The sequence below is a fragment of the Colletotrichum navitas genome (assembly GCF_030913465.1).
Source record: "Colletotrichum navitas strain CBS 125086 chromosome Unknown LY79scaffold_17, whole genome shotgun sequence".
Taxonomy (NCBI): domain Eukaryota; kingdom Fungi; phylum Ascomycota; class Sordariomycetes; order Glomerellales; family Glomerellaceae; genus Colletotrichum; species Colletotrichum navitas.
Window position 1 is genome coordinate 356,152 of NW_026850563.1, and position 24,583 is coordinate 380,734.

At 54.4% G+C, this 24,583-nt stretch overlaps 6 protein-coding genes and 2 non-coding genes across 8 annotated transcripts; 5 read left to right on the top strand and 3 right to left on the bottom strand.

The window, feature by feature from the left end:
• Window positions 1-1,567: 1,567 nt before the first annotated feature.
• Window positions 1,568-3,823, top strand: LY79DRAFT_511567 (HSF-type DNA-binding protein; the record flags this gene model as incomplete). The annotated part of the gene is made up of 2 exons (XM_060554286.1): window positions 1,568-1,989; window positions 2,086-3,823. The coding sequence occupies 2 exons, from the start codon at window positions 1,568-1,570 to the stop codon at window positions 3,821-3,823; spliced, it is 2,160 nt and encodes a 719-aa protein (XP_060416147.1).
• A 1,311-nt stretch (window positions 3,824-5,134) lies between these two features.
• Window positions 5,135-6,156, bottom strand: LY79DRAFT_117837 (cyclophilin type peptidyl-prolyl cis-trans isomerase/CLD). Its single transcript, XM_060550750.1, has 3 exons — window positions 5,979-6,156; window positions 5,344-5,868; window positions 5,135-5,293 (listed from the first exon to the last, which is right to left on the bottom strand). The coding sequence occupies exons 1-2, from the start codon at window positions 6,054-6,056 to the stop codon at window positions 5,443-5,445; spliced, it is 504 nt and encodes a 167-aa protein (XP_060416148.1). The 5' UTR covers window positions 6,057-6,156; the 3' UTR covers window positions 5,135-5,293; window positions 5,344-5,442.
• Window positions 6,157-7,220: 1,064 nt separating this feature from the next.
• Window positions 7,221-9,077, top strand: LY79DRAFT_588856 (major facilitator superfamily transporter; the record flags this gene model as incomplete). The annotated part of the gene is made up of 6 exons (XM_060560964.1): window positions 7,221-7,252; window positions 7,321-7,492; window positions 7,551-7,742; window positions 7,796-8,084; window positions 8,118-8,977; window positions 9,030-9,077. The coding sequence occupies 6 exons, from the start codon at window positions 7,221-7,223 to the stop codon at window positions 9,075-9,077; spliced, it is 1,593 nt and encodes a 530-aa protein (XP_060416149.1).
• A 2,669-nt stretch (window positions 9,078-11,746) lies between these two features.
• On the bottom strand, window positions 11,747-11,847 carry LY79DRAFT_t84. The gene has a single exon. It is a non-coding gene; the product is annotated as a tRNA-Leu (tRNA).
• A 695-nt stretch (window positions 11,848-12,542) lies between these two features.
• On the top strand, window positions 12,543-14,021 carry LY79DRAFT_511545 (tRNA splicing endonuclease subunit; the record flags this gene model as incomplete). Its single annotated transcript, XM_060554281.1, has 1 exon — window positions 12,543-14,021. One exon carries the CDS (start codon window positions 12,543-12,545, stop codon window positions 14,019-14,021), a length of 1,479 nt encoding a protein of 492 aa, XP_060416150.1.
• Window positions 14,022-14,584: 563 nt separating this feature from the next.
• On the top strand, window positions 14,585-15,572 carry LY79DRAFT_117904 (uncharacterized protein). The gene has a single exon (XM_060550751.1). The coding sequence runs from the start codon at window positions 14,803-14,805 to the stop codon at window positions 15,325-15,327; it is 525 nt and encodes a 174-aa protein (XP_060416151.1). The 5' UTR covers window positions 14,585-14,802; the 3' UTR covers window positions 15,328-15,572.
• Window positions 15,573-16,496: 924 nt separating this feature from the next.
• On the bottom strand, window positions 16,497-16,610 carry LY79DRAFT_t83. The gene has a single exon. It is a non-coding gene; the product is annotated as a tRNA-Ser (tRNA).
• A 5,628-nt stretch (window positions 16,611-22,238) lies between these two features.
• LY79DRAFT_511546 (uncharacterized protein) lies at window positions 22,239-24,308 on the top strand (the record flags this gene model as incomplete). Its single annotated transcript, XM_060554282.1, has 2 exons — window positions 22,239-22,291; window positions 22,385-24,308. The coding sequence occupies 2 exons, from the start codon at window positions 22,239-22,241 to the stop codon at window positions 24,306-24,308; spliced, it is 1,977 nt and encodes a 658-aa protein (XP_060416152.1).
• Between the last annotated feature and the right edge of the window lie 275 nt (window positions 24,309-24,583).

Below are 24,583 nucleotides of genomic sequence, written 5' to 3' on the forward strand. Positions count from 1 at the left end.
CGTCCCCTAATTTGGGACACTGGAGTCACCCAAGTCAACAGCCAGCCACTGTTTTGCAGCGGTGCATGCTCCGGCACCGAGGCACTGAGATGCCTCCACGTACCACACCTGGCAGCGGTCTGCACTGCTTACATAACCATCTGCACGTGACCATGCTGGTGAGCCTGCGCCTCTTTCCGAGTTTTGATTGGACCGGACGATCTGTCCCGTCCTCAAGGGACGTGATCCCGACCAGTCAGTCCTACACTACGACCACGGCGCTGTTGGAACGGGGGTTGTCTGATGGGGCTTTCCTGATGGGGAGAGTATGCAGGCGGATGTGCTTGGAGTGCTGTCTCCACTCGGAACCGGATTCAGCCTTGGGCCTCCAGTACTGTCCCGGGTTGATAAACATTGATAACAGAAGCATACCATCCCACCACGTTCGGGCCAGAGACAACAGCTTCAGTTCCAACCCGACTCTGACTTACTTAGAAACGAATCTTTTCCCTTTTGCCTTTAACGGCGCACTTTTTTTTTGTTGTATCACGTCTGTCTACAGGTGTCTCAAGTGCTACTAGGCCAAGAGAGAGAGAGAGGGAGAGACGTTGTTTCCTGTAGCTTCCTATTACCAAGACAGACATTCCATTATCCAACCCCACCACACAAAAAAAAGTTGTGTGAGAGGGAGACGCGCTATAACGCCCGCAGCCAACGGTCAGCACAGCACTGAGCGCTGCGCACCACCTCCTCAAGCACACAACCTCTGCTGGCGCCTAACGCCTTGCGCCTTGCTTGCTTGAGTCCTACCTCACCTCGAATTACCTAACCACGACCTCACCTTTTCCACCAAAAGAAGCGGAACTTGCCATTCAAAGCTTTCGCAGCCGCATCCTCCGCCATCGAGACAATCCCAACCCTGCGCCGAAACCCACACCCGACCGACCGCGACAAGGACTCCTTTGCCGGCCTATCGTTCCGACTATTGTTGTCAGTGTCTTCCCTCCACAATAGACTTCCTTTGCGAAAGCTTCCGCCGCACTCCTGACGATTGAGTCAGGCCCCCAGCCTGCCTTTCAATCCCCTACCGTCACATAGAGACGGAGTCACGGACGGCGACTAGTAGACGACGACACCGACGACGTATATAGGCCCGCGGCCGTGCCCATTCACCACGCCCTCCACCCAGCGCGACTTTCCGGCGACGACGTTTCCCCGATTCCAACTAGTCCCGGTTTTGCGCATACAATAAGAGCCTATCCGATCCCATCGGCGCCATCCCGAACCTTTTTGTCTGTCGTTGCTTCCCACTATTGATAGCCGCCTTCAGCACGCGGTTTGTCTGCCCTCGGCGAGGCTGTACACGGCAGCCTACAGCTTGCCTCCACCCACCAACAAACGAGCCTTACTGAGTAGAACGTCTCCGCGGTTGCTATCGCATTCGTCTCGAGGCTCTGCTTAGCCGGTGACCGGGCCGATACAAAACGGCCTTCTTTGCCTCAGCACCTACCCACTCACATACATGCATATTCCCAAGTCTTCCAACACTCGAAAGCGACCAGCGCCAGGAACCGCACCCACCATGCCGATGCCCCAAGTGCAACAGCCCCCATTTCCCAGTCCAACGGGTGACCAGTTCTTGCGATGGGGAGGAGCGGCGGATGCAAATGGCCTCGTTGAGGGAACCGGGGCCCCGGCCATCAGTCCGTATGGCATTGTCCCTGGCCAGCAACCGCCGTTCGTGCAGCCTACACCAAGCCCTAATACTGCCCTTGCACGGAGGCAAATAAACAGAGCGCTCGTTCCCACTGGCGTGAGGCAGAACTTCGACCCGCCAACTGACCCTTGGTCCTTTGGCGGTGAAGACTCTGCACTCCTGCAGCAACAAGCAAACGGAAACATGGCCGACACCGACAACATCGAGGTCTTGGAGGAGATGGCCCGGAAAGCCATGAGAGAGGCACAGCAGAAGCGGAAGCAGATCCCGCCCTTCGTGCAGAAATTGAGCAGGTCAGTAGGAAGCTCCACCTTTCAAACACGCCATGAAGGCGCCTTTGGGAGGCGGGGAAATCGCAAACAAGACCCCGCATACTGACATGTGCTCAGCTTCCTGGACGATGACAAGAATTCGGAGCTCATTCGGTGGTCCGAGAAAGGCGACTCGTTCATCGTCCTCGACGAGGATGAGTTTGCCAAGAAGCTGATCCCGGACCTCTTTAAGCACAACAACTATGCTTCTTTCGTACGGCAGCTCAACATGTACGGTTTCCACAAGCGTGTCGGCCTGTCGGACAACTCGATGCGCGCAAGCGAGCGTAAGAACAAGAGCCCTAGCGAGTACTCGAACCCGTTCTTCCGACGAGGTCACCCGAACCTCCTCTGGCTCATTAACAAACCCAAGGGCGGCAACAAGGGCAAGAAGGGCAACAAGAACGCCGAGGTCGAGGGCGACAGCGAGGAGGATGCTGTCATTACTGAAGAGACAGTGAGCCAAGGCTTCGGGGCTACCGGTGCCCCTGCCAGCAAAGCCTTGCCATCCTCTGGCGACATGCCTCTCCAGAAGAAGGAGATGGTGCTGATTCGCGAAGAGCTGGCCAAGGTGCGGGAGCAACAACGGATGATCATGACGGCCATTCAACGGATCCAACAAGATAACTCCGCGTTGTATCAGCAAGCCGTAGTTTTCCAGAGCCAGCACGATCGCCACCAGAACTCGATCAACGCCATCTTGAACTTCTTGGCCAATGTCTTCAGGAAGACACTTGAGGACCAAGCAGGACCCCAAAGTGTCAACGACCTTCTGGCGAGCATCATCCCGAACAGCAATAGCGCCAACTCGGTTCCGCAAGGAAGCGTCGTCGACTTGGGTGAATACGTGCAAACAGCGCAAAACTCGGCCAGTAACAAAAACATGAACCTTGCCAAGCGCAGGCATGCGATTCTGCCTGCCATGCCAAATGGACGTACCAACACAGTCTCGCCACCTCCGGCTGCCGGTTCATCCACCCCTCAGCCGTACAATCGCGAAATGGGCACGGTTACGGAGCTATACGATACCCCCCCTGGCGATCAGACCTCGCCCAGCAACTATCTGGCGCAAGAGCTCGAGACCAATCCCCACGAAAGCATGATGAAGATCATCCACGATACCAACGCCAACAACTCATCCGGCATTGACCTCCCTCACGTCGTCAACAACACGCCTGCAACGATGAGCAATGACCAGCGGAACAAGATGCTCAACGCAATGGCTGGTCGGTCAGCAACACCCTCCACAAATGCTCCCCGGTCTGCCAACCCCTCAGTCTCGGCCTCTCCCAATCCGCCCGCACCATCAGTCATCGCAACCCCCGAGACGCCGCCTCCTGTGCCTGCCACTTCGGGTCTTTCACTTTCGCCCATTATGGGTTCCGCCGCGCCGCCACCTTCACTGCAGCAGATCAACTTCAACCAGGAAGATCTTGCGGCTCTGCATCGCATGCAAGAAGAGCAGGCCGCTAAGCTGGACCACCTCTCGAACATGCTCGGGCCACTCAGCCCGTCGGGTCGCATACCCGGCATCAGCGAAAATGGAACCGTGAACGGCTACTTTGACGGCGATCTAGATATTGATCAGTTCCTCAATCCCGACGCTTTCCAGGGCGACAATGCCTACCCCGGCGTCAACTTCAACGGTGACGGGAACGACTTCAACTTCACTCTTGACGGGTCTGTCCCTAACAACGGCGGCACCAACGTCAACAGCACGCCGAGCTCTACCGCAACCGAGGATGTTCCGCGGAATGATTTGGACGGGCTCAATGGAAGCCCCGGCCGCGGTACCAAACGGCGACGGGTAGGCTAATGACTGATGAAAGGAAGGACTATCTGTCTACTGGTATTTTTACATGGCTTTCCTTTTGGGCAGCACCAAACGGTTTGGTGAACGGTCTTGAATCATATTTTCCTAATGACACAAAACGGCGGTGGGCATTTTGTTTTCTTCCGCTTTTTATCCTCTCCCGTTTCTGGCAGATGTTGGGAGGCGGTTGGTTTCGTTGCTTGCGTGGGAAGAGCATGATATCCAGAAAAAATTGCAGTTTTTTTTTCTCTTTTCTAAATTTTTTTTTTTTTCATCCTCTTGCTAGTCTGGGAACAAGGCGGGATTTTGGCAAAGGGGGGAGGTGGGGAGTTGCGTTGAGGGAAACAAACACACAACAACATGTATGCCCCTGATGAGCGAGCAAGTGGTTCGCTCGCTAGACTCTCAACTCAGGCACGAGTGAGATGAGAATAAAGCACCCCGGGACGGTTTTTCCCTGTAGAGCTAGACTTGCCGCTTCTGGTGATAACTCTCTCAATGCCGATCTTAATCAACGAGGCATGCCTGCCTGCCTGGGTCGAAAGTGAATTGCCATGGTTTGTGTGATGTGGCCGGGAAAGCACTGATTGGTCGAGTGCGAACTCACTTTGTTCGTTCGTCAACATTCGGGCATGAAACGACATCAGACATTGAGGGCACTGGGATCGACTATGGCCGGGCACGCCGCACGGCCGTGTCGTCATTGTTACTTCACAAAGGGCGACGACAGTCGAGGTTCGTAGGCGAAATCATCACCATCTGCGACACCTGTGACGACTGAAGTTGTAAGGGGAGAGGGGATAAACGGCCAGGGGGGGGGGGGGAGGGGGCTGACGCGATCCTGATTCCTCTTCTTGCATCATCTTGACGGGCTTTCCAGGCCGCTTCAAACGACATGTGGGGCTTGCAACGAATACCTAACACTACATGGCTACGTAAGAATCCGGTCAGCCTTGACGGCTGTTCTGGCCGCCTGAGCGGATCAAGGTTCGCCGTTGCAGATACCGAAACCCGAAGAGCCGTTTGCAGTCGTTCCTCCTTTCTCGGCCAGACCATTCCCAAGGTTCTATCATCCCAGAGCGACGGCAGCAGCGGCGGCGATATGGTACGGTAGGGTATGGTAAGGGTGGGGTGAGGGGTTTGGGTTCAACACGGGGTTATATCATCGGCGGGTCATCACGGGGATGCTTTGATTCGCTCGGCGGGCGTCCTCAGCGGCGAGAAGAATGTCGCCCCCCTCCCCCCGGGGCGCTCGCATGAACGCGTCGATACAGAGGCTTGCCGGGAGGTGAGTAGGGGAAGGTCGTCGAAGATTGAGAAGCAGGAGCCGGCGAGCATCGGCGGGCTGTAGTCGGTGACGTTACTGTGACCATGGCTTGACGATTGCATCGCCCCTCGCCGGTGATGGCTTGGCAAATCGTCGACGTTGCTCCAACTTTGTTTTTGTTTTCCCCGCCCAGAGATGTGTCATGTCTACAGCTCGTCAATATAATACGACCCTCGATGAGGCGAAGTTGACGTACGGGTATCATGCAAGCGGCGAAAAAGTCCAAGGGGGCCGCTCCTTCAGTCTCCTTTAACTCATGTAATCCCCCAGATAAACAGTCTTCAGGTCGGCCTCCTCAGCCAGCAAGCGGGTTCGCGTGGACAGTAACCCTCTCGATCTTTATGGGCTCCTTGGGCCGGTTCTTCCGGTCGACCTCGACGGCCTCGATCCGATCCAGCGTCACCATGGCCTCGTCGCCGATGACGCGGCCGAACACAGTGTTCAGCCCGTCCAGGTGGGGCGCCTTGTCGAAGAGGACGAAGAACTGCGATCCGTTGGTGCCGGGCCCCTTGTTGGCCATGGAGACGACGCCGCGCGCCGAGTGCTTCAGCGCGGGCCGGATCTCGTCCTCGAAGGTGCCGCCCCAGATGGAGCGGCCGCCCTTAGGGTTGTCGGGCGGGGAGGGGTTCGCGGGGCCGCCGGTCTGGGCCATGAACTTGGGGATCAGGCGGTGAATCGGGGAGTCGTCATAGTAGTGCGACGCGCAGAGGGCGAGGAAGTTCTGCGCACGTTGTTGTGGTTAGTATTTTCTGCGGCGGTGGGATATGTGTGTGAGACAGCTGCAATTTGGGAGGGGGAGAAGGGGAGGGGAGAATGTGCACGCATGCTTGCCTCTGCTGTCTTGGGGACGCTTTCGCAAAAGACTTCGATCTTTAGATCGCCCAAGGTCGTGTGCAGTGTGACGGACATCTTCCTTCGTCTTTTCTGGCTTACCGGGATCGCGAAATCGAGATCGAATCGTCTGGACGGACGTTGGACGACTTTAAAGCATACGCCTGAATCGCAGACAGCCTTGGTGCTGGAGCTGTATGCGATCCAGACTTCCCATTGGACCAATCCAGATGTGGCGTAGGGCGGTGTGGGGGCTTGAGGTCATCGGGTAACTTTGACTCAGAACACTCTACGACAATCACTACGTATAAGCTTGATCCTACGACAGCAAACAACGTACCGGTAAGGAACTGTACATAAAGCTAGCAATGGCCACCTTGCCTTGGCATCGGACTCTTGCGGTTTTCTCGTCTGCTGTTCGAGTGCGTTCCCATCGTTCGTCCTCATCGTTTGTCTTCATCGTTTGTCCTCATCGAGCGAGCATTGTATGGTCTTGTTTTGAGTTTATCTCTATGCCTAGTGGCCCGTAATCGGTACCTCAAACTCCTTGATGTTAAGGTTTTTTGGAAGCCCATCATGGTAGGGGCCAAGTTCTGGCCCAAATACCGGCTCGTGTATGACGCGCGGGGTCCACGAAACCGGGCGAAATAGCGGAAGACATAAACGCCGCGTCCGCCGTTGATCTCGAGGCTACTTGCTGTCCTGCGGCACGTCCGTGAGCTCTCTGAGCCATCAACTCTACTCGGGAGAATGTTTCAAGCGTGTTCGGCGAGCTCGGGGTCTGTGTGTGGCGCGGCCAATCTCCTCCTCCCTTTGCATTTTGCCGATAGGCGTCCGATGATTGCGTGTCTTAGCGGGGCGAGGTGTGTTCAGGAAGCCCGCGGCGACACCGTCCAAAGCTGCCTGGAAAACTGCTATCGTAGTTGTATTACATAGGCCCTTGCTTAGGACGATGACGAGATTCTAGGGGCGCGCGCGCACAACGCCATTTGGGGACGGCCGGTCTGGAAACATGCGGCGGATTATTGTATATAGGACTAACGTGCCTTTGAGCTTAATTAGACAGGTCGATTCTCCAGAATCCGGTGCAAAGTGGGCAGTAATACAAACAAAGAAAGCATGACATTTGTCGATTTCATTCGAGACACGACCGCATGGAAGGTGGCTCGCGTAGTAACGAGAGGGAGATCTCCTGCGTTCCAGTACTTTGACGAGCGATATCCTTTGATACGCCGACGTTACATGGAAAGGAATTCCAATCCAAGTAGCTCTAGGTGAGTGTAAATACAGGCTTGCAGTATATGGGGGAAAGACAGTCTAACGTGGCGACTCTCGATGTCAGATTATCCTATGTGTCGAGGCATACCGAGGCCCAGGGTTTCTCATCAGACTCTGAAAAGGGCATAAGCAACACCTTTTCCAGCCAGACGATAAGCCGCACGACGTGGGAGAAGTATGGGATCGAGAACCGCACGGGTCTGCATCTCGTCGAGTTCTTGCCAAACGATCCAGAGGTACTTATGATGGCGTTCCACCCACCCCGTTCACTCGATTGCTAAGTCAAAAGGGCAGAATCCGCGAAACTGGTCCGAATTGAAGAAGATCCTGGTAAGTTTTCAACTATGCCTTCTCGTCGTCGCTGTGTACGCGGGAGCGTCCATCTACACCGTTGGTATCCAAGGCGTCCAGGAGCGCTTTGGCGTCTCTGAGACCGTCGCCCTCTTGGGGTTGACGGTTTTTGTCCTCGCATACGGACTTGGTGGGGTAAGTACCCATCTTAGCTTTCCCGGCTCCCATACAGCACTGATCGAACAAAGATGGTATGGAGCCCGCTCTTTGAGGTCCCCCGGATAGGTCGAAACTCCATCTTCATCCCCGCCTTCGTCCTCTTCATTCTCGCCCAGGTCCCAGCGGCGCTGGCCACCAGCATCGGCATGCTCCTGATATTCCGATTCATCGCCGGTTTCTTCGGGTCCCCGATCCTGGGGTCCGGGGACGGCATCCTAACGGACATGTATGAATCGCGGAAGCAATTCTACGCCATGATGGGCTTTGCGCTTGTTGGCATCAGCGGGCCTACATTAGGCAAGTCCAAGCTTCGTTCCCGTATGCTGTGTTACTGATCTAACGAGCCGATAGGCCCCATCATTGGAGGTTTCGCGGTCCAGGCCAAAGGATGGCAATGGACTATGTGGATCGTCTCCTGGGCCAGCACCCTCGTCCTCGTACTCCTGGTCTTGTTCCTCCCCGAGACGAGCTCCGAAAATATTCTTTATCGACGGACGATGCGGCTTCGCAGGGTCACCGGCGACCTAGGCTTTGTATGTGAGGCCCAGCTCAAGGCCGACAACACACGGGGCGTTGAGCTCTTCAAAGCGCACCTCATCCGGCCCTTTACGCTGGTTCTGACGGAGCCCGCCGTCTTCTTTCTCACCCTGCACAGCTCGTTCACCTATGGGCTCATGTACATCTGGTTCGAGTCTCTGCCGATAACCTACAAGAAGGTATACCACTTTGACATCGGAATGGCGACTCTTGCTTTGCTGGGTCTTATCGTCGGCGTGCTAGTCGCCATTCCTCCGTTCATACTCTACTACCGGATACGTGTCGAGCCCAAGTACGACCGCAACGGCAAGGTCAGGCCGGAAAAGCATCTCCATCCCGCCATGTTTGCAAGCTTGCTCATACCAGGCAGCCTGGTCTGGTTCGGGTGGACCGCGAGGCCCTCGATCCACTGGGCGGTCCCCATAGCCGGCTCGTCACTCTTCACAGCTGGCGCTATGATAATGTACATTTCTATTCTTAACTACCTTGGGGAGTCGTATCCGAAGCACACAGCTTCCGTTCTTGCCGGGAACGAGCTGTTCACCAGTATGTGCGGAGCGACTTTTCCACTGCTCATTCCGTCCGCGTTCCACAAGTTTGGCGTCCTCCGGTCGAGCATGATCTTGGCCATAGTCGCCATGGCATTCGTGCCTCTCCCCTATGTAATCGCCATGGTAAGAACCCTTCCGGGCGCCGTATATGCGAACGAAGCTAACTGTATGGTAGCGGGGCCCCAAGCTCAGGAAGCGTAGCGCTTACGCTGCGAAAAGATGATGAGATATGAAGGCATGTTGATAGAGGGTGCGAGATGAAGAAGACACGACGAGAGCGTTTTGCCATGTGGCCTTGAGAGAACAACTCGGCAGAGCTACTCAGCGATGCGTTTCTTTTCGACATGCAAAGAGATAGACAGTGAATGATGCGTCCATGCTGCCTAAGATATGCCATGTTCACTGTACATCAACTCTAGACCCCCCTTCGGGTAGCGCAACGGTACGACTTTAGCGTTATTCCCACGTTGCGATCGAACAAGAAGAAGCTGGCTACACGTATGGTGACGTAGAGGGTGATCTTCATCCAGGTGGCACTGAACAATGCTCCAAATCGGTTAGAAAAAGTGCTCCAGTAAGACGGGTTCCAATTGTGTGTTTGGGTGTACAGTCTAAGTTACACGCCAATTAATTCCCATGATCGAGGCTCAAAAACCATGGTGGTTCGTACCATACTGGGTCAGAAGACTCGACTCTTCTTCGCGAGTCTCCCCTACCCCAAGTTGCACTCTTGAGACTGCATTTCCATGTTGCAAAAACAACCCGATTCTGCAACGAACAAGCGATTCCGAAAAGCAATGCAATGAGTCTGATCTGTGCCCTCTGACTGGTGATTGCGACCCTCCCAGCAGATGAGTCCATCTTGGCCGATTTTGAGGCTAGCAGTCGGGATCGAGAGAGTGACTGCCTGTGCCAATCGGGATTCTTGAGTTTTGATGATTCGTAGCATCGCGTTGAATTGGGTTCACATCGGAAGGTATGGTGTCTTGAAGAAAATCAGTAGACGTGACGGTAGTTTGGGTATATTCATCAGGACTCGAAATTGTCTCTTGTCAAACAAAGGATCACTTACAGTAGAAATAAAGCACAAGGAAAGATTGCGTATTGCGGAGGAAGTAAGCGAGAGGTGAGGTCCAGCGGGCGAGGTAGGTTAGAGGTAAGGTCTGGACGGAGAAAGGGCAGATGGGCACGGAAGCGGTAGATGAAAGGTGAAGTAGAGTAGGTGGGAAAAGAGAGATGTTATGAGGAAGGCTTTTGGGAAGAACAAGCCAATGCGAGAATTCAGGGCATTCGCATCTGGGGAAAGAGCTACCCCCTTCCACGACAGAAAAGGACGTTACTATAAGGCCGCTCCTTCCAAACCAAAATCCATAGCCTTCTCATAGAACTGACAACATCCAGAGAATACCAGTGTATTCAATCTGTACCAGGGTAGGTAACTTTGATAAGAAACAAATCAGTTATGATAAGCCACTTCCAATCCTATGATTTGCACTGCAGGTGACCCTGCTTCGCGATATATGCGAATCTCAATTATTCCAAATGTGGTGGTTATTACGAGCACTGGCGTTACCGATGAAATTAAATACCATATTCACCTAATAACATCAACACAGCTTCGATCTGCATTGAGACAGCGAATGAAGTTGAATTGAAGCCGGGATGGAAGGAGCGAGCTCTGTACGAAATCGATATTGAAGATTGGTGTTCCTGTGGAGGATCTTCACCATCCACAAAGGGTGAAGAAAGAAAGGAAAAAGAAAAAGAAAAAAAGGAAGGAACTCTCTCTCTGCCCCAGCTGATGCCTTCAAGTCCCAAGGAAGGAGGAGGAGCAGCACGTGATCCCCCGCACCGAGTCCACACCCGACACACAGCCCCACTATTCCCGGACTTCACGGCCGCGTTGCCGATAAGTCGCCGTGTGCTTTGATTGACTTGCGGCGTAGATGATTTACTACCAAACTGGCTCTGACGCAACATGGTAAATATGCAGAGATCTGTAGATGGTGTGCATTTCTGAGCGGCCTTGGGGAAACAGCGACACGGAAACAGCCCGCCTCATAGAGCTACTGTGGTGTATGTTCTCAATGAGCCTCATATCAGATGTGTCGAGATAGACATAAACGGTCGACTCATCTCTAGAGAATGCTCCATTTCCTCCTTTGCGTTGTCTTCGTTTCATCTTCCTTGCTGAAGGTGTGTTTGTTGTGTGGTTGAGTCGCTCTAAATCCGAGTTCATCTCATGGTTTACGGATACACATGTCATATTGAGAACCATATCCCAGTCCCAAACAAACTCGCACACTCCCCGTAGGCACTCAGCAAATTCGGAATCCGCACAGATCACATTGTAGCCCAGTATAGAAGGCGGTCAGTTATGTGGGCAAGTGAATAAGTAGGTAATTGGATGGGTAAGTTGACCGCCTTCTATATTAGAGCTAGCGTAGGGTCTGTGCGGATTCCGAACTCGCTGAGGTAGTGGGGGCCGTCACTTCCTCATTGGGACTAGCACATATGCTGTTCCGCATTCCTCTCCTTGCCCAACCTGATGTACGAATACAAGGCGGTCCCTCTTGAGTTCGCACAGGTACACAATAGTGACGATACCCTCCTTGCCCAAACGCACCCACATTATCGAAACAACAGCTCCATGTCAACAAAACACCCATCGGCTGGAATGGCTGAGTGGTAATGGCGTGACGTTAGTGTCGTGGAAGTTGTTCTGCAATAGCAGTTAGTAGGAGATTACGACAGGGTAGCGGGGCAAGTGGTTTTGCTTTTGGAGATAGGTGGAAGGAACAATTGTCCAGAGCGGGTAGGCAAGATTCAGTAGGGGCACTCTTGTAGGCACGCAAGCACACACACAACTCCAAAAAACAAAAACAAGGATCATGATGGAGACGAGATTCGAACTCGCGCGGTTTCCCACTGCGGATTTATGGTATCGTGATGATGACCTAAACACAGCACCTTAACCACTCGGTCACTCCACCTGATGGGTTATTGGTTGGTGAAAGCTAGTCGTGTTAATTATATGTAGGGTTGTGTGGGCGGAAGAGGGTTTCCGGTGCTGGGGGAGCGTTTGGGGACAGCATACACACTATTCCGATTACGGTAATGACAATCCCCACTAAGTAAGGCAGGGGAGTATACGGAGTACACCCCACAACACTACCTAATGTGGTGGTTTTTGAGGTAGTTTGCGAGGTAAAACAAGATAGAACAATTGGATAATCACTCTTCCTTCTTCTTAGACTTCGAGGCCAGCTGGCCAGCGATATGTCGACTGCCAAGGATCCCAGATGGCCCTCAGCGGTTGGTCCTGCTGGACCGCATGTCACCTTGAATCCGGATGTGGCTGGATTTATGGTGTTAGCTTTCAGTGGTCCGCAGCCGATCTCAGCACGCTAAACAGTGTAACTCCAATTGGCCAAAGCTTGCAAGCTCCTTTCCTCGCAGCAACCTTGTCCGGTTTATTTTTTCTTTTCTTTTTTTTCTTTCTTTTTTTGGGCCATCTCGACCAGACTCACACCGTGCTGTCTACCTGACTCCTACACCTCCCGCCGAACCGACCGAGATACTGCCGGACATGAACCAAAACTAGGCAAACTCCCCATCGATCCTACGACTATTAAGATATAAGGAACAAGGGAAAGAAACCCAAGCCCGACTGCCAAAGACGGCCGGTATGCCCCTCGACGACGACGACAACCCCACGGCGGCGCCGGCCGCCCAGCTCCAAAATGACTCGGGCGCAGGCGACGAGGCCGAGGACGAAGGGCTCTTCGACATGCGCCTCTTCGCCTCCATGTTCAACAAGAAGGGCGTCGCGAGCCAGGCAGTGCGCAGGGGCCAGAAGGACTTTGAGTCGCACGGCACGCGCGCGCAGGAGGACGCCCTCGAGACGAGCAGACAGGTCATCGAGGAAGTGCTCTCGTACTCGCGCGTGCACCGCGACGCCTGGAGCAAGGGGTGGTATTTCCCCGACTACTGGGCCGAGACGCTGCGGGCCATCGAGGAGGACGGGGACGCATCCGGCCTCGCGAGGCCCGAGTACCTGCAGGAGTTCCTGGCCGAGACGGGGCCGATGTACGCAAAGGAGCGGGTCGTGGTCGTCGAGGACCTCAAGGGCACGCAGGCCAAGTCGATGGGCCGGGTCATCAGAGGGCTCAAGGCGCCGAGGCCGGCGGTCGGGAAGCTGTGGCTACTGCCCGAGGAGGCGCTGTTCCTCGTCGAGAGGGGCAGCCTGGACCTCTGGTGGCCGTTCCGGGAGCTGAAAGATGTCTTGCCGCCACCCTCGGAGGGCAAGGTCGCGGAGGAACACGTGCACGATCCGGAAAAGACGAAGGCGGAACCGGAAGAGGACTCGGATGACGAATTCGAAACCGGCGTGCCACTGAGCTTGCAGGCCGCATACGCCTTCTTCATCGGTCTGGACGGCGAGCGGGGGAAGATCACACTTCCGAAATATCAAGTCTACTCTCACCTCCGGCGGCTGGGATACTACGTCCAGCGCGCGCCACCCGACGCGGCCGATGCCACGCCTCGACAACAGCCACAGCCCGCACGGAAGTCGCTATGGCAGTGGCTCGTCGCCCTTCTGGACAGGCCCGCGCCCACGCCGCCGCCCTACGGGCCCCTCGTCAGGCCGGGCGTCTACCGCCAGTACACCCACGTCTACAAACAGCTGGAGCTCCTGGCGCGGTACCAGCCCTCGCCGGCCGCGCAGGAGCCCGCGTCGCCCAAGGACCCGTACAAGGTGCACTGGCACGTGTGGAAGCCGTCGAAGCACCCGAACCTGCGCGTGACGGACCTCCCGCCACCGGACATCCGCATCGCCGTCGCCGACGCGCGCGACGACGCGGTGCCGTCGTTGGAGGAGGTGGCGGCCCTGCTGGACTCGACGCCGTACGACCCGCCGGACCCGAAGACGACGGGCGGGCCGGGGCGGCTGTACCAGAGGCTCAGGCACGGGCACCGCAACGTGCTGATCGCGGTCGTGGACCGCGGGCTGGTGAACTTTATGAGGTTCGGGCAGGCGGCGTTCGGCGAGGAGACGCTGTACGAGCGGTTCGACAACCGGGGCGGGATCCGCGGGGGCAAGAGGGGTGGCAGGGGCGGCGGACGGGGGAGAGGGGGCGGAAGGGGAAGGGGGCGTGGCCGGTGAAGCGAGTGACTGAACCCCGGGAACTCCGGAACGGTGGGGTGTGTGTGTGTGTATGTGTGTGCGTTGCAAGAGCGGACGGCGTTCACGGGATACCCAAATGAACATGTATAGAATTAAAAACACAACTAGAGAGCTTCGCGGCCTCCGGCACAGGGGCTTGGCTTGGCCGGTAGGGATCTACGCTGTCGAGTGAAATGCACGCGGCATTAAAACAAAAAGAGAAAAGAAAAGAAAAGGAACGGCCGTACCACAAATTCTGTTTCCGAGTAGCAGTTTCAAACCGGGAGTATTGTTGACTCGGAGATCCCCCGACGTTGCCAGCATGTCGACTTGCGAGCTATGCATGCATGGTATGCTGCCTTGTGCTAGTCATTGTCATTCCAGATCTTCGAATCTTATATACCTAGCCTTTTCTTGTGTGTGTGTGTGTGACTATATCCAGCTGGATTTATAATATAGGTGAGTTAAGACTAAGTGCAAAGTCAAACATGGATCCGGGCTCACGCTGCACGATCTGTTGCACAACTTACTCGCCATCAACTCTCATGTAGGCCACCCGCAACCAAAACAAAGTATGGCCGCGGAAGGTCCGACGTCGTCCGTATAGGCTCTCGAGACTTGGTAGTGGCGTCAAACAAGGCAACGAAGGAGGGGAGGGGGAGGGCTTTTGAGGCTTGGTAAAGCGCAGGCGATTGCCAGGCAGAGTGAAAAGAAGAAACCCACGACAGGTTCCGCAGACGACCTGGGAGGACGTCCAATACCACTCCAAGATCTCGGTGGCATGCACCGTGCTGCAGGAAAGGGTGAAGCCTATAGGGTGCACACAAGAGTCGTCCGCGTCATTAACTATCAAGGTTGCGGTGGTTTTATAGGGCCACTTATAGCTGAACTCTCGGTATGTTTTGTGTTTCCTGTTGTCAAGGGTGTATATCTCTGGGTCTCAAGTGCTGTCTACACACATGCCAGTCCGCAGAAACCGCTCAACGGCGCAGGGCATGTAAACGAGGAAGGCGGTATACGTCTATCAATGTCGAGTGGCATATTCACAGCGACGTTGGCAACGACGCGAGACCCTGTTGGGATCCGGACAATAGGACGGTTCTCAGAGCCGGAGTGGGGGCCGCGTAGTGTGGGGGGGGCATGTCGTCGGCGGGCCCATATCAGTAGCAGAAGACGTGTGCAATACGTGCGAGTGAGACAACATATCGCAATATCCAAGACTGTACAGCTGCTGAGGGGGGTATGTCTATGGGATCAGTGTACAGTTCCGTACCCAAGTACTGATACAAGGCGCGGTCCCTCTTGAGGTCGCACAGGTACACAATATCAACCATACAATGTGGCGCATGGGAGGGAAGGACATGCAAAGCATCGTTTTTGGTTCAAGCCGGCAATTTGTTAAAACGCAGTCGGCAAGTAAAATCCCAGGATGGGCAGCAGATGTTGGTTGGCATGTTTAGTCGTGGAAACGGCGGCATTAGTGCGCCGAAGTATTTTCCAAGGAGCGAAAGCGCGAGGAAGAGTCATATCGCGGTGAGACAAGCCAGGGGGGCGGCGGCGGCGATGGAAGGACGGTGAGAAGATGGACAGGGTCGCCAGAGTAATCCTTTACTTACTCATAGGACGAAGGAAGCTGACCGCAAGAGCGTCCCCCCCCAAAAAAAACACCAACAGGAATCCTTGCTAGGGTAGGTTGAGTTTTAGTCGGGGCGCATGTCTGCCTCTCTCTTTCATATATACGGGTTGATGGCGGCGCCGAGCGATAAGTGAAGCAACGCCTCGCAGGGGACCGCATATGCAAGTCCCGCCGGCCAGCCAGAGTCAATCAAGCCGCAGGCCACAGGGCACCTGCCAGTTACGGTCACCTATCCCTTGGCACCACGTCTACGGAAACACGTATCTGCGTATTGGTGGTGCGATTAACTCAGAAAATGCCATCATTGACTTCCCACCTGGCGCAGCAGCACAGACCCCTTATGACTACCTACCAAGCGGGTGCCAAATTAAGCCGCACTCAGTGAAGTTGACTTAAGGTGGCCTGTGCTTTGGGGATCCACAATATGGTAGGGAGGTAGATGCTGAAATAATACCTACATAACCTATATTTTAGCGCATAGGCACTCGAATCAACCACTGTAATTTGTGAGTGCGGCTTTTTTTGTCACCCGCCTGCCTACGTCTGCGGAGTTCAGACAATTGCAAAAAAAGAGAAAAAGAAAAAGTTTCTGTCAGGAATGGTGCGCATCTCCAATGTGGGTTGAGCTTCACAAAAAAGAGACACAAAAAAGAGACATGAGTGGTGGGATATAAGCGGTCGTGGGCGGGGGCTTCGCTTGTGAGTAGAGAAATCCAAAAAAACAACGAAAAAAATAAAATAAAGAATGAAGCAACTCGATTGACTCCTTGGGAACGAATCAATGCGTTACACACATGGACTGATCCTGATGTCGGTGACCGAAAAGAGAAAAATAAATGCGACAACAGCAGGGTTCGAACCTACGCGACCGAAGTCAACAGATATCTGAGACTGCGCTGATCGATGATCAGGTTAGTTCAAGTCTGTCCCCTTAACCACTCGGGCATGTTGCCATTTGTTGTTGATTTATGCTCGACATTATCAGCCCAAGTATGTTTGGCGCTGTATGTGTGGATCATTATGTGGAGACGCTCTCGTGATGTGGGTTTTCATCGGCAGAAGCCAATTTCGATTGGCTAAAGCTTTTTCTGTCATAAAGAACCAAGGTCTCTTTCCTTGGTTGGTGTGTGTGTCTCTCTCTACGAAGCCTGGGAGTTGTCTCTTCCTGTCTTGCCTTCCCTATACCACACGAGACAGAAGTGCAGAAGCAACATCGGGATTACACATATTTTAATATCGTCAATACTTATCTTTTGTCACGTTTGCTCAACATGCTCCGATAGTTTGCTGTCGCCATTGTCCCGCTCTTTCCGGCGGGATCCGTCGTCTTACCCGAGCACGCACTGGAACACGTGGAGACTATAAGTGCATTCATTTAGAGAGACGAGTGACGAGAGAGTTACGTTTAGACATTTGTGCCAGTTGCCGCGATCTGATAGTCAAAAAAAACCCTATTCTAGGCGAGTCATCAGGAACACCCCCGCACAAGAGTAAGGCTAAACGAGGACATACCATACATAGGTAGGCTGCAGCTGCCTTTGCTAATTACGTGCATCCGTTGGGATGAGAACAATTCAATTTTTTTTTTCTTTTCTCTCTGTCGGCGAGATCAGTACCCAGCGCCACTGGCTGCTGAGCGGCTATTCAAGAAAACTCTCTCGCGGAAGAGGGATAAAAAAAAATAGTGCTCACGACCGAAAGGCTGCTCTGCCCGTCCTCAGACCTCCGCCGCGTTTCGGAAGTTCCTAGATGGGATACAGGGCAACCCGCGGCGTTTCGAGTTGAAGGATTGTCGGATCATTTGTTTTGCTGACAGCCTTCCTTGCTGCGGGAAGGGGGCCCCTTCCTCACCCCCACCGAGTTGGCATGACATGAGCATTACCAATTCACCGGCTTGGTAGTTGAGGCTGATGAGAGGTTCTGCGAGGGGAGTGGCCAAGGCCGTGAGGGATGATACCTTCTGATACGCTGATGCGGTGTCAGGCCGAAGATCCACGGCGAGCGTAATGTAATACTAATAACACGAATTGTATTAGCCCCCCAACCTTACTGCGGGAAGGATTCCAGAAGGGGGACAGACAACCGAGTGGGAGCGACGGAGAGGGTGGGGGGGGAGGGGCCGGAAACAGGCCCGAATTGATTGCCTCACATCATAAGAAGAAGAAAGGCCCGATGTGCATTCGTTTCAACGAGATGATTTTTGTTATTATTACTTTTATCATCGTTTTACTACCGGAGCGAATGCGCAAAGTTGATGGGACTGCCCGGGGAGAAAAAAGTTGTCGTCGTTAAATCCAAGCTCTCCAAGGTTACATGCTGCAATGGAACGTCTCAGAAAGAGACGAGAGATTCGCCGTTCGTTTCTCGGCCTTGCTGCGAGGCCAAACCCAGATAGATGGCGTTGATTAAGGAAGGGGAAAAAAAAATTTACTCTGAGAAAGACGGGGCCCAGGTCTACTTGTGCCAATTGGACGAACATGCCATTGTGTACCGAGCCCACTCAAACTGTGGTTCTGAAGGAAGGCTTTGTTTGTATCGGAGCTGACACTCACTCAACTCGTTCCGACGTGTCAATGTCTGTCAACTCTTTTCGGGCTGGCCCACCAGAGGATAAATTAAAAACCTCAAGTCCCCAAGCATACCCTGATCGACGAGAGTAGGCTATCTAGTCCAAGGTAGGCCGGCTCTGCACACGCTCCACGAAGTACTGTACTCCGACACGGCGAACAGACGGCAAGGGATAGAAACGCGTTTGTTGGCAGCTGTCGGTACGTATACACAGTACGTATACACGATATCTCTCTCACTCTCAGCTACCTACCAAGTTGCACTAGGCCCCATGGCGATGAAGAGGACCAAACTAAGACCGATAACCCACGGTGGTGGGGACCAGAGAGGGGGCGGCAGCCAGACTATAGCCTGCCTATTAATCACTTAATCAGCAAAACGATAAAATAGATCGGGTGCCCTGCCCCCGTGCCGTCCGTCCAACAGTTTCGAAGACAGAGAGATTGCAGAAACACCTTGTTTGAGTACCTAGTTCCGAAAACCCTCTTCTGGTAAGGAAAAGAAAAAAGAAAAGAAAAAAAGTCAAATGCTGTAATATTAGGTCACGAGATCGCACAACTGGCTGGACACGGCCCAAACTCAGCTCAACTCAACTCAACTCGGACAAGTACCATCACGTCCAACCAACCAACCGACCAATTAACCAGTCAGTCAGCTAGCCAGCCTGAGAAGCCAGAGATGAAGGCAGCGATGTGGGGGATGGGGCAGGAGGCCACAGTCTTTTTGGTGAATCCGCCAACAAACATGGCTCCGGTGAAGCTCGACGATGCATCGGGTTCGCTAGTGTCTTTTGAGATGACAGCATTAGCGGAAAACTGGGACACTCTTGAGTCCTTGTCACTCGGCACCAGCGGGCCAGCATGGCGTCAATCAAGCAAGCCATGTACGCGTAGGTACCCCATCGAGCCCCCCCGTCGGGAATACTCCGTACACACGAGCCAATAATCGGAACCTTGGCCGCAACGACGACCGAAATTGAGTACAGAGTGTATGGGATGGGCATTGGAACCCGCTCGCTTATAGGTAGGATAACGGGGGGTCTTGGTCTTGGAGTGAAACTGCACAATCCGGCTGGTTGGGCCCAAAAAGAGGATCTAGTGATGCAAACTGCCTGGTACACGACACGTGCTTAGTGGTCCATCCATACCTACTTGGCGTCATTCTTCTGCAAGTATTTGTGTCTCGGGACATTGGGTACTCTTGGTACTACTTCACCAAGGTAGTGGAGTAAAGTACAGAGTAGAGTAGAGTAGAGTTGAGTAGAGTACCGGTATTGGGGGGCCTGGTACATTAGTCAGCTCGGCTCTCGGAGGTGAGTACGGTACTTCTCATCTTAGCATTCGTTATCTCGTTCTTACTAACCTCGTAGCTGTCTGTCTGTCTGTCTACCTTGGGTAGAGGGAACTCGCTCACTAAACTGGAACCGCCTCCGAAATCAAAGGGTTAAAAAAAACAACCCCGGTTCGCAACTCTGGTTGGTCCCTTTCTTCCCTTGAGAAACTAAAACCTGTCTCTCGCCACCTTCTTACCATCCTTTCCCCCTATTCCCGTGGCGTAGAAACCCTGAGCCTCTCTCCCCTCCCTCCTCGATCGCATCTCTTTCCCATACCATACCAATCCAATCGCCCGTCTTCCTTTGCCCCCTCCCCTTTCCCATTCCCTTCTCTTTCCCCCCTGTCCCTTTCCCTTTTCCCTCAGAGTTCCTGTCCCTTCTCGTTCTTACACGCCCCAGGCATCTATCTCTTCAAACAACAACGCGTCAACCCAACTCGGTTTATCTGTGGCCTAGCTCAGACCACAACGCAGCCAAGCCACGTTACCCTCCTCACACGGTCCTCCTTTCTCTCTCTCTCTCTCTCTCTCGTTCCTAACCCCAACACTTCCTTTTTCCCCCTCTCCCTCTCACACACCAAATCCGCTCGCTGCCACAACTCCCGCAACCCCGTGCTCGATTGATTCCGTCATCCGTAACTTGTGATTGTTATCCGTCAACCGTAACAGTTTCGTCCGCTAAAGACGCATTCATCTCGTTTAACCCGCGCCAAAGCCGGGTTACCACACGCCACTCGAACTGGGCGTCCGTGCTCTGGGACACAAGACTGAAGTAAAGAGCAACAGGGATGCCGTACTGTACCGTACTGTACCGTACAGCACCGCACCGTACTGCTCTCAACCTCGACACATTCATTCACACACACACACACACACACACACACACACACATTCAACGCACCCCCCCTGTCCGCCCTGCCTGGGACTAGAAGTCTGACTGGGATGACTGGGACTCTCTCGCCTCATCTCATTTGGTTTCCCCCCTTCCTTAACAGCAGCACATAATCATACTACTGGTAACCAGACCAGTAAATATTAAGGAATTCAATACCTTGTTACATTAGATCTTACACTCTCGCTCTTTCTCTCCCTCTCTCTCACTTTGCCGGGTTTCCATTACACATACACTTCTCTACTGTTCTCCACTTCTCCCAAGTTTAGTCACATAGAAATCTTAGCCTCCAACACGCACCGCATCCGCCATTCTTTTGGGGCCATCAAATTCTCCCCAAACCCCTTAGCCTCTGTCTTCTTACAACCACACACACACACACACATACATACACACGCGCGCGCGCACACACACAAGGCAACGCCTCATCCGCAAAATTTCCCGTCCATTTCAATCGCCCTTTTCCATCTACAGAGCCGGGTTGAACTACGAGTTTCCATCGCTTATCCCCCGTCAACCTAGAGTTTCCCTCGATTCTTACAGTCGCGCATCCACACGGGCCCCCACTGCCCTTTTAAGCCAACTAAACTCTCCCGGTCGCTAACTATTCGCCGCGATGGAGGGCGCCGAGGACGTCGAAATCAAGCAGCCGTCGGTTGCACCTTCAGAGCCGCTCCAACAGACCCCCGCCGTCGAGACACCTACTCCTACAGAGTAAGTTAACTGTCCCACCTTCTTCGCCCTTGCTTTCGCTCGTCTCTTGCTTTTCTTCGCCTGCGTCTCAATCTCGGCGCTTCAGTCCACTCTTGTTGCTGCTGCGTCCTTTGCGCCTGTTTTGCGGCATATGGCACCCGCGCACCTGCTATGACCGATGGTGAAGTCACGCACTCACTGCATCACACCTTGCCGCAGTTCATCATCCTGCTCTGCTCTGTTCTGCCGTCTTCCTTCTTCCACTCTGTTTCTATGCTTCTTTCCTCCCGAGCGCGCCTTCCTTTCTTTACATGACCGTCTTGTGTCGGCCACCACTACCTTACACGTACCTTTGTGAAGAAAGAGAGAGAGAGAGAGAGAGACCTCGGCTTCAGGAACCCAACCGAGTATCTCCTTCTTCCGAGCACCGATCCCTCCCTTGATTCAACCGCAACTCTCCCTCTCCACCGTTGATAAACTGGGTTACTCATATACTTCTAAAACTCTTGTTCCTCACCGCGAGTGTGACTATTCTTTTCAACAACTCGCGGCCTGCACCGGCCTTCTTGAGCATTCATTTCCCTTGTATTCCCACCCCCCCCCGCGCCAAAACCCAAGTCGCTGCTTTACCTCTTCGGACCCTACCGCCATGTCACTCCCGCGAGACTCGCGTGTTAGGAGCTCGCTCGGAGAACCCTCAGTCCCATTCAAAGAGGCAAGGTGCGTTGTCTTTCAACCAGCCTGTGGTGGGGGGGGAATAGGGACTTGACCTCGGCTGGAGTAACTGCTTCTTCATTTCCAGCACTTCACTTCTGCTTCCCTCGTTTCCCCAGACTCCAAAACCCCATCGCTACACTGCCCGCTTCCCAGATTTCTTGCTTGGAGCATAGAGCATCTTTGGCTAGTTGCCACGAGTCAGTTGGCCCACCCTCGCCCATTCTCCAACCGTCCTACCCCTGCTCAACTCGAATTCATCATCTCATCTCATTTCATCTCATAAGACACTCATAACGTTGTCTTTTGATATCTTCCACATCCTGCAACTGAAGCCGGTTTCAAGATGAGAACACCCTGTCTTGGGCCAACATCGAAGAACATGGGGTCCGTCATGGTTGCCGCGACCTATAGTGTTGGCTTGGAGAAAGTAGAGTGTGCAGCCGCAGTGTTGACGACTCGTGACGTTTTGGGAAACAAACAATTTGTTTCAACTAGACCTTGGCCCCTGCTAATGTGAACCAACAGGGCTAGCACGAATGGCGCCAAGCTCCCGACTCTGGATGACGACGATACCGCCAACGATGATGACCTGAGCCCTCCGCCCGATAATTTGAGCCCCGTGTCGGGGAGCAATGACCGTGCCTTGGAGGACGAGATTGTCGTCGGCAACCGCAACGGCGTGGCCAAGTCGTCGCCTCTCCGCGTTGTGTCGGATCCCGAGGACGAGAACATGGCCGATGTCGAAGATGAGGAGCCCGTGGTCTCACATTACCCTAAGCGCAAACGGGCATCCGTCTTCAACGATTTGAGCGAGGACAAGATGGAGAGCGGAGTCACCACAGACAAGGAGGGCACCCCACGGAGTACCAAGCCCGCTCGTAGGCACGGCTTGGGCGGTGTCAAGGGCGTCATTCTCGGTTATTGGCGGGATTCCCCCGTCCCCGAACCAAGGGGCAAGCACGCCGTCATAGGCTTCATCGACGTCCGCGATCGTCTCCGCACCCGCATCCAGCAAAACACCCGGTTTGGCGAGCCCGTATCGAGCGCCGACTATCCCCTGCCTCCGGGACCCGGCGGCAGCTGGGTGACATTTGAGCGTGTCGTCTTCGCCGATCATCTGGTCGGTATGGACCATCATCAAGTCAAGGAGTACGTCAAGCTGCGGACGGATGCCGTTGAGGACACCGAAGAGGCCCGGGATGCGGCAGAGCTGGCCGCCGCCAAGGACGCAATCCGCCGCGTCGAGGAGAACCCTCCTCCAGAGAACGTCGTGGCCCCGGCCATCGCCTACGGCGCCGAAATCCCGGACCACGCTACGATGCCGCCACGACCCGACTCCAAACGTCGGCGTACCGGCAACGGCATCGGCACCATCAGCGGAGGCCCGGTACAGACGCCGCCGGCACGCGACATGGCTCCGTTCCATCAGTTCGATCCTTTGCATGGTACTAGGCCTACCCGTATCATCGTGGGCTTTTGGAAGGGCTCTAGCGAGGAGGACCCGGCCAATCGCCATGCCGTATACGGCATCCTGGGCCAGAACGACATGTTCCGCGTCAAAGTGGCGAGGGAGACTCGCGACAAGCGCTTCGTCGACGGCAACTTCCCCGTCGGGGCGGGTGCCCTCTGGATCCATTGGGAAGAGGTCGAGCTCGAGCCTCACCTCAAGAGCTTGTCTCGCGCCGAAGTCAAGGAATACTGCCGTGTCCGCCAGTGGCAGATCGACCAAGGAGAGACCCCCGAAACCCGCCCCAACAACGAGGCGCAGGCTGTGTACGACGCCCAGCAGCGCGTGGCCCACGGCTTCAACAAGCCTGGTCTCATGAACAATATGCCCCCCCCGGCTATTGTCCCCCAGCCCGACGAGGACATGGCTGAGTCGCCCGATACGAAGCTCGACGTGAACCCAGAACTGCGCCAGAGCCGTAGAACCGAAACCCGAGGCGTTCGACACGCCCTGCCCGATCTCGAAGCCAGACAGTCGTCTCGCACGCCGGTGCAGGCGCAGAACAAGATCGACGCCAGCGCCCGTCGCGAGATCGCAAGGATCGAGGCTGCACAAATGCGCACCGAGCGCTTCGCCGCCGATCGTGAAGCCGCCGCCGCCGCCGTTGCCGCCGCCAATGGCGCCAACATCGCTCCTCCCCCTTTGATGCCACAGACCATGCCCAAGATGCCTATGCAGAACGGCAACGGCAACGGCCAGCGCTTGAGCAGCCTTTTCCACGAGCGCGACGAGATGCAGCGCCTCAACAAGGTCTGGGCCAGCCAGGAAGAACAACGCAGCAAGGTTGGAGGCGAAGAGACCAAATTCTACGGCGGTATCAAGTACGAACGCAAGACGAATGGGCCTTTCGTCGGCAAGCTTGTGTCCCAGGGCACCATCATCAGCATCGACGGAGAAGATTACGTCGAATATCGCGTACTTACGAAGCCGAGCTTTTTCTAATTCGTCTCGTGCGGATTGGTCCACCACAATTTGTTTCCTTCCGGCCTGTTTAGTCGGCCGGCATTGTCAAGGCATCGCTGTCAGTCAGTATCTCACCGGCCCGAGTCGATTCTCTACGAATGTTTCCTTTCTGTTTTTTTGTCGGTATTGGAGCGGCGGGACGGCGGCATAGGGGTTTTCTTTGTGTAAATTCTCCTCACGACAAAAAGAAGCGAGGATTGGGCGACCGCGGGATTTTCCTACTATACCCCTTTTTCAATGTTTCCGACTAATCA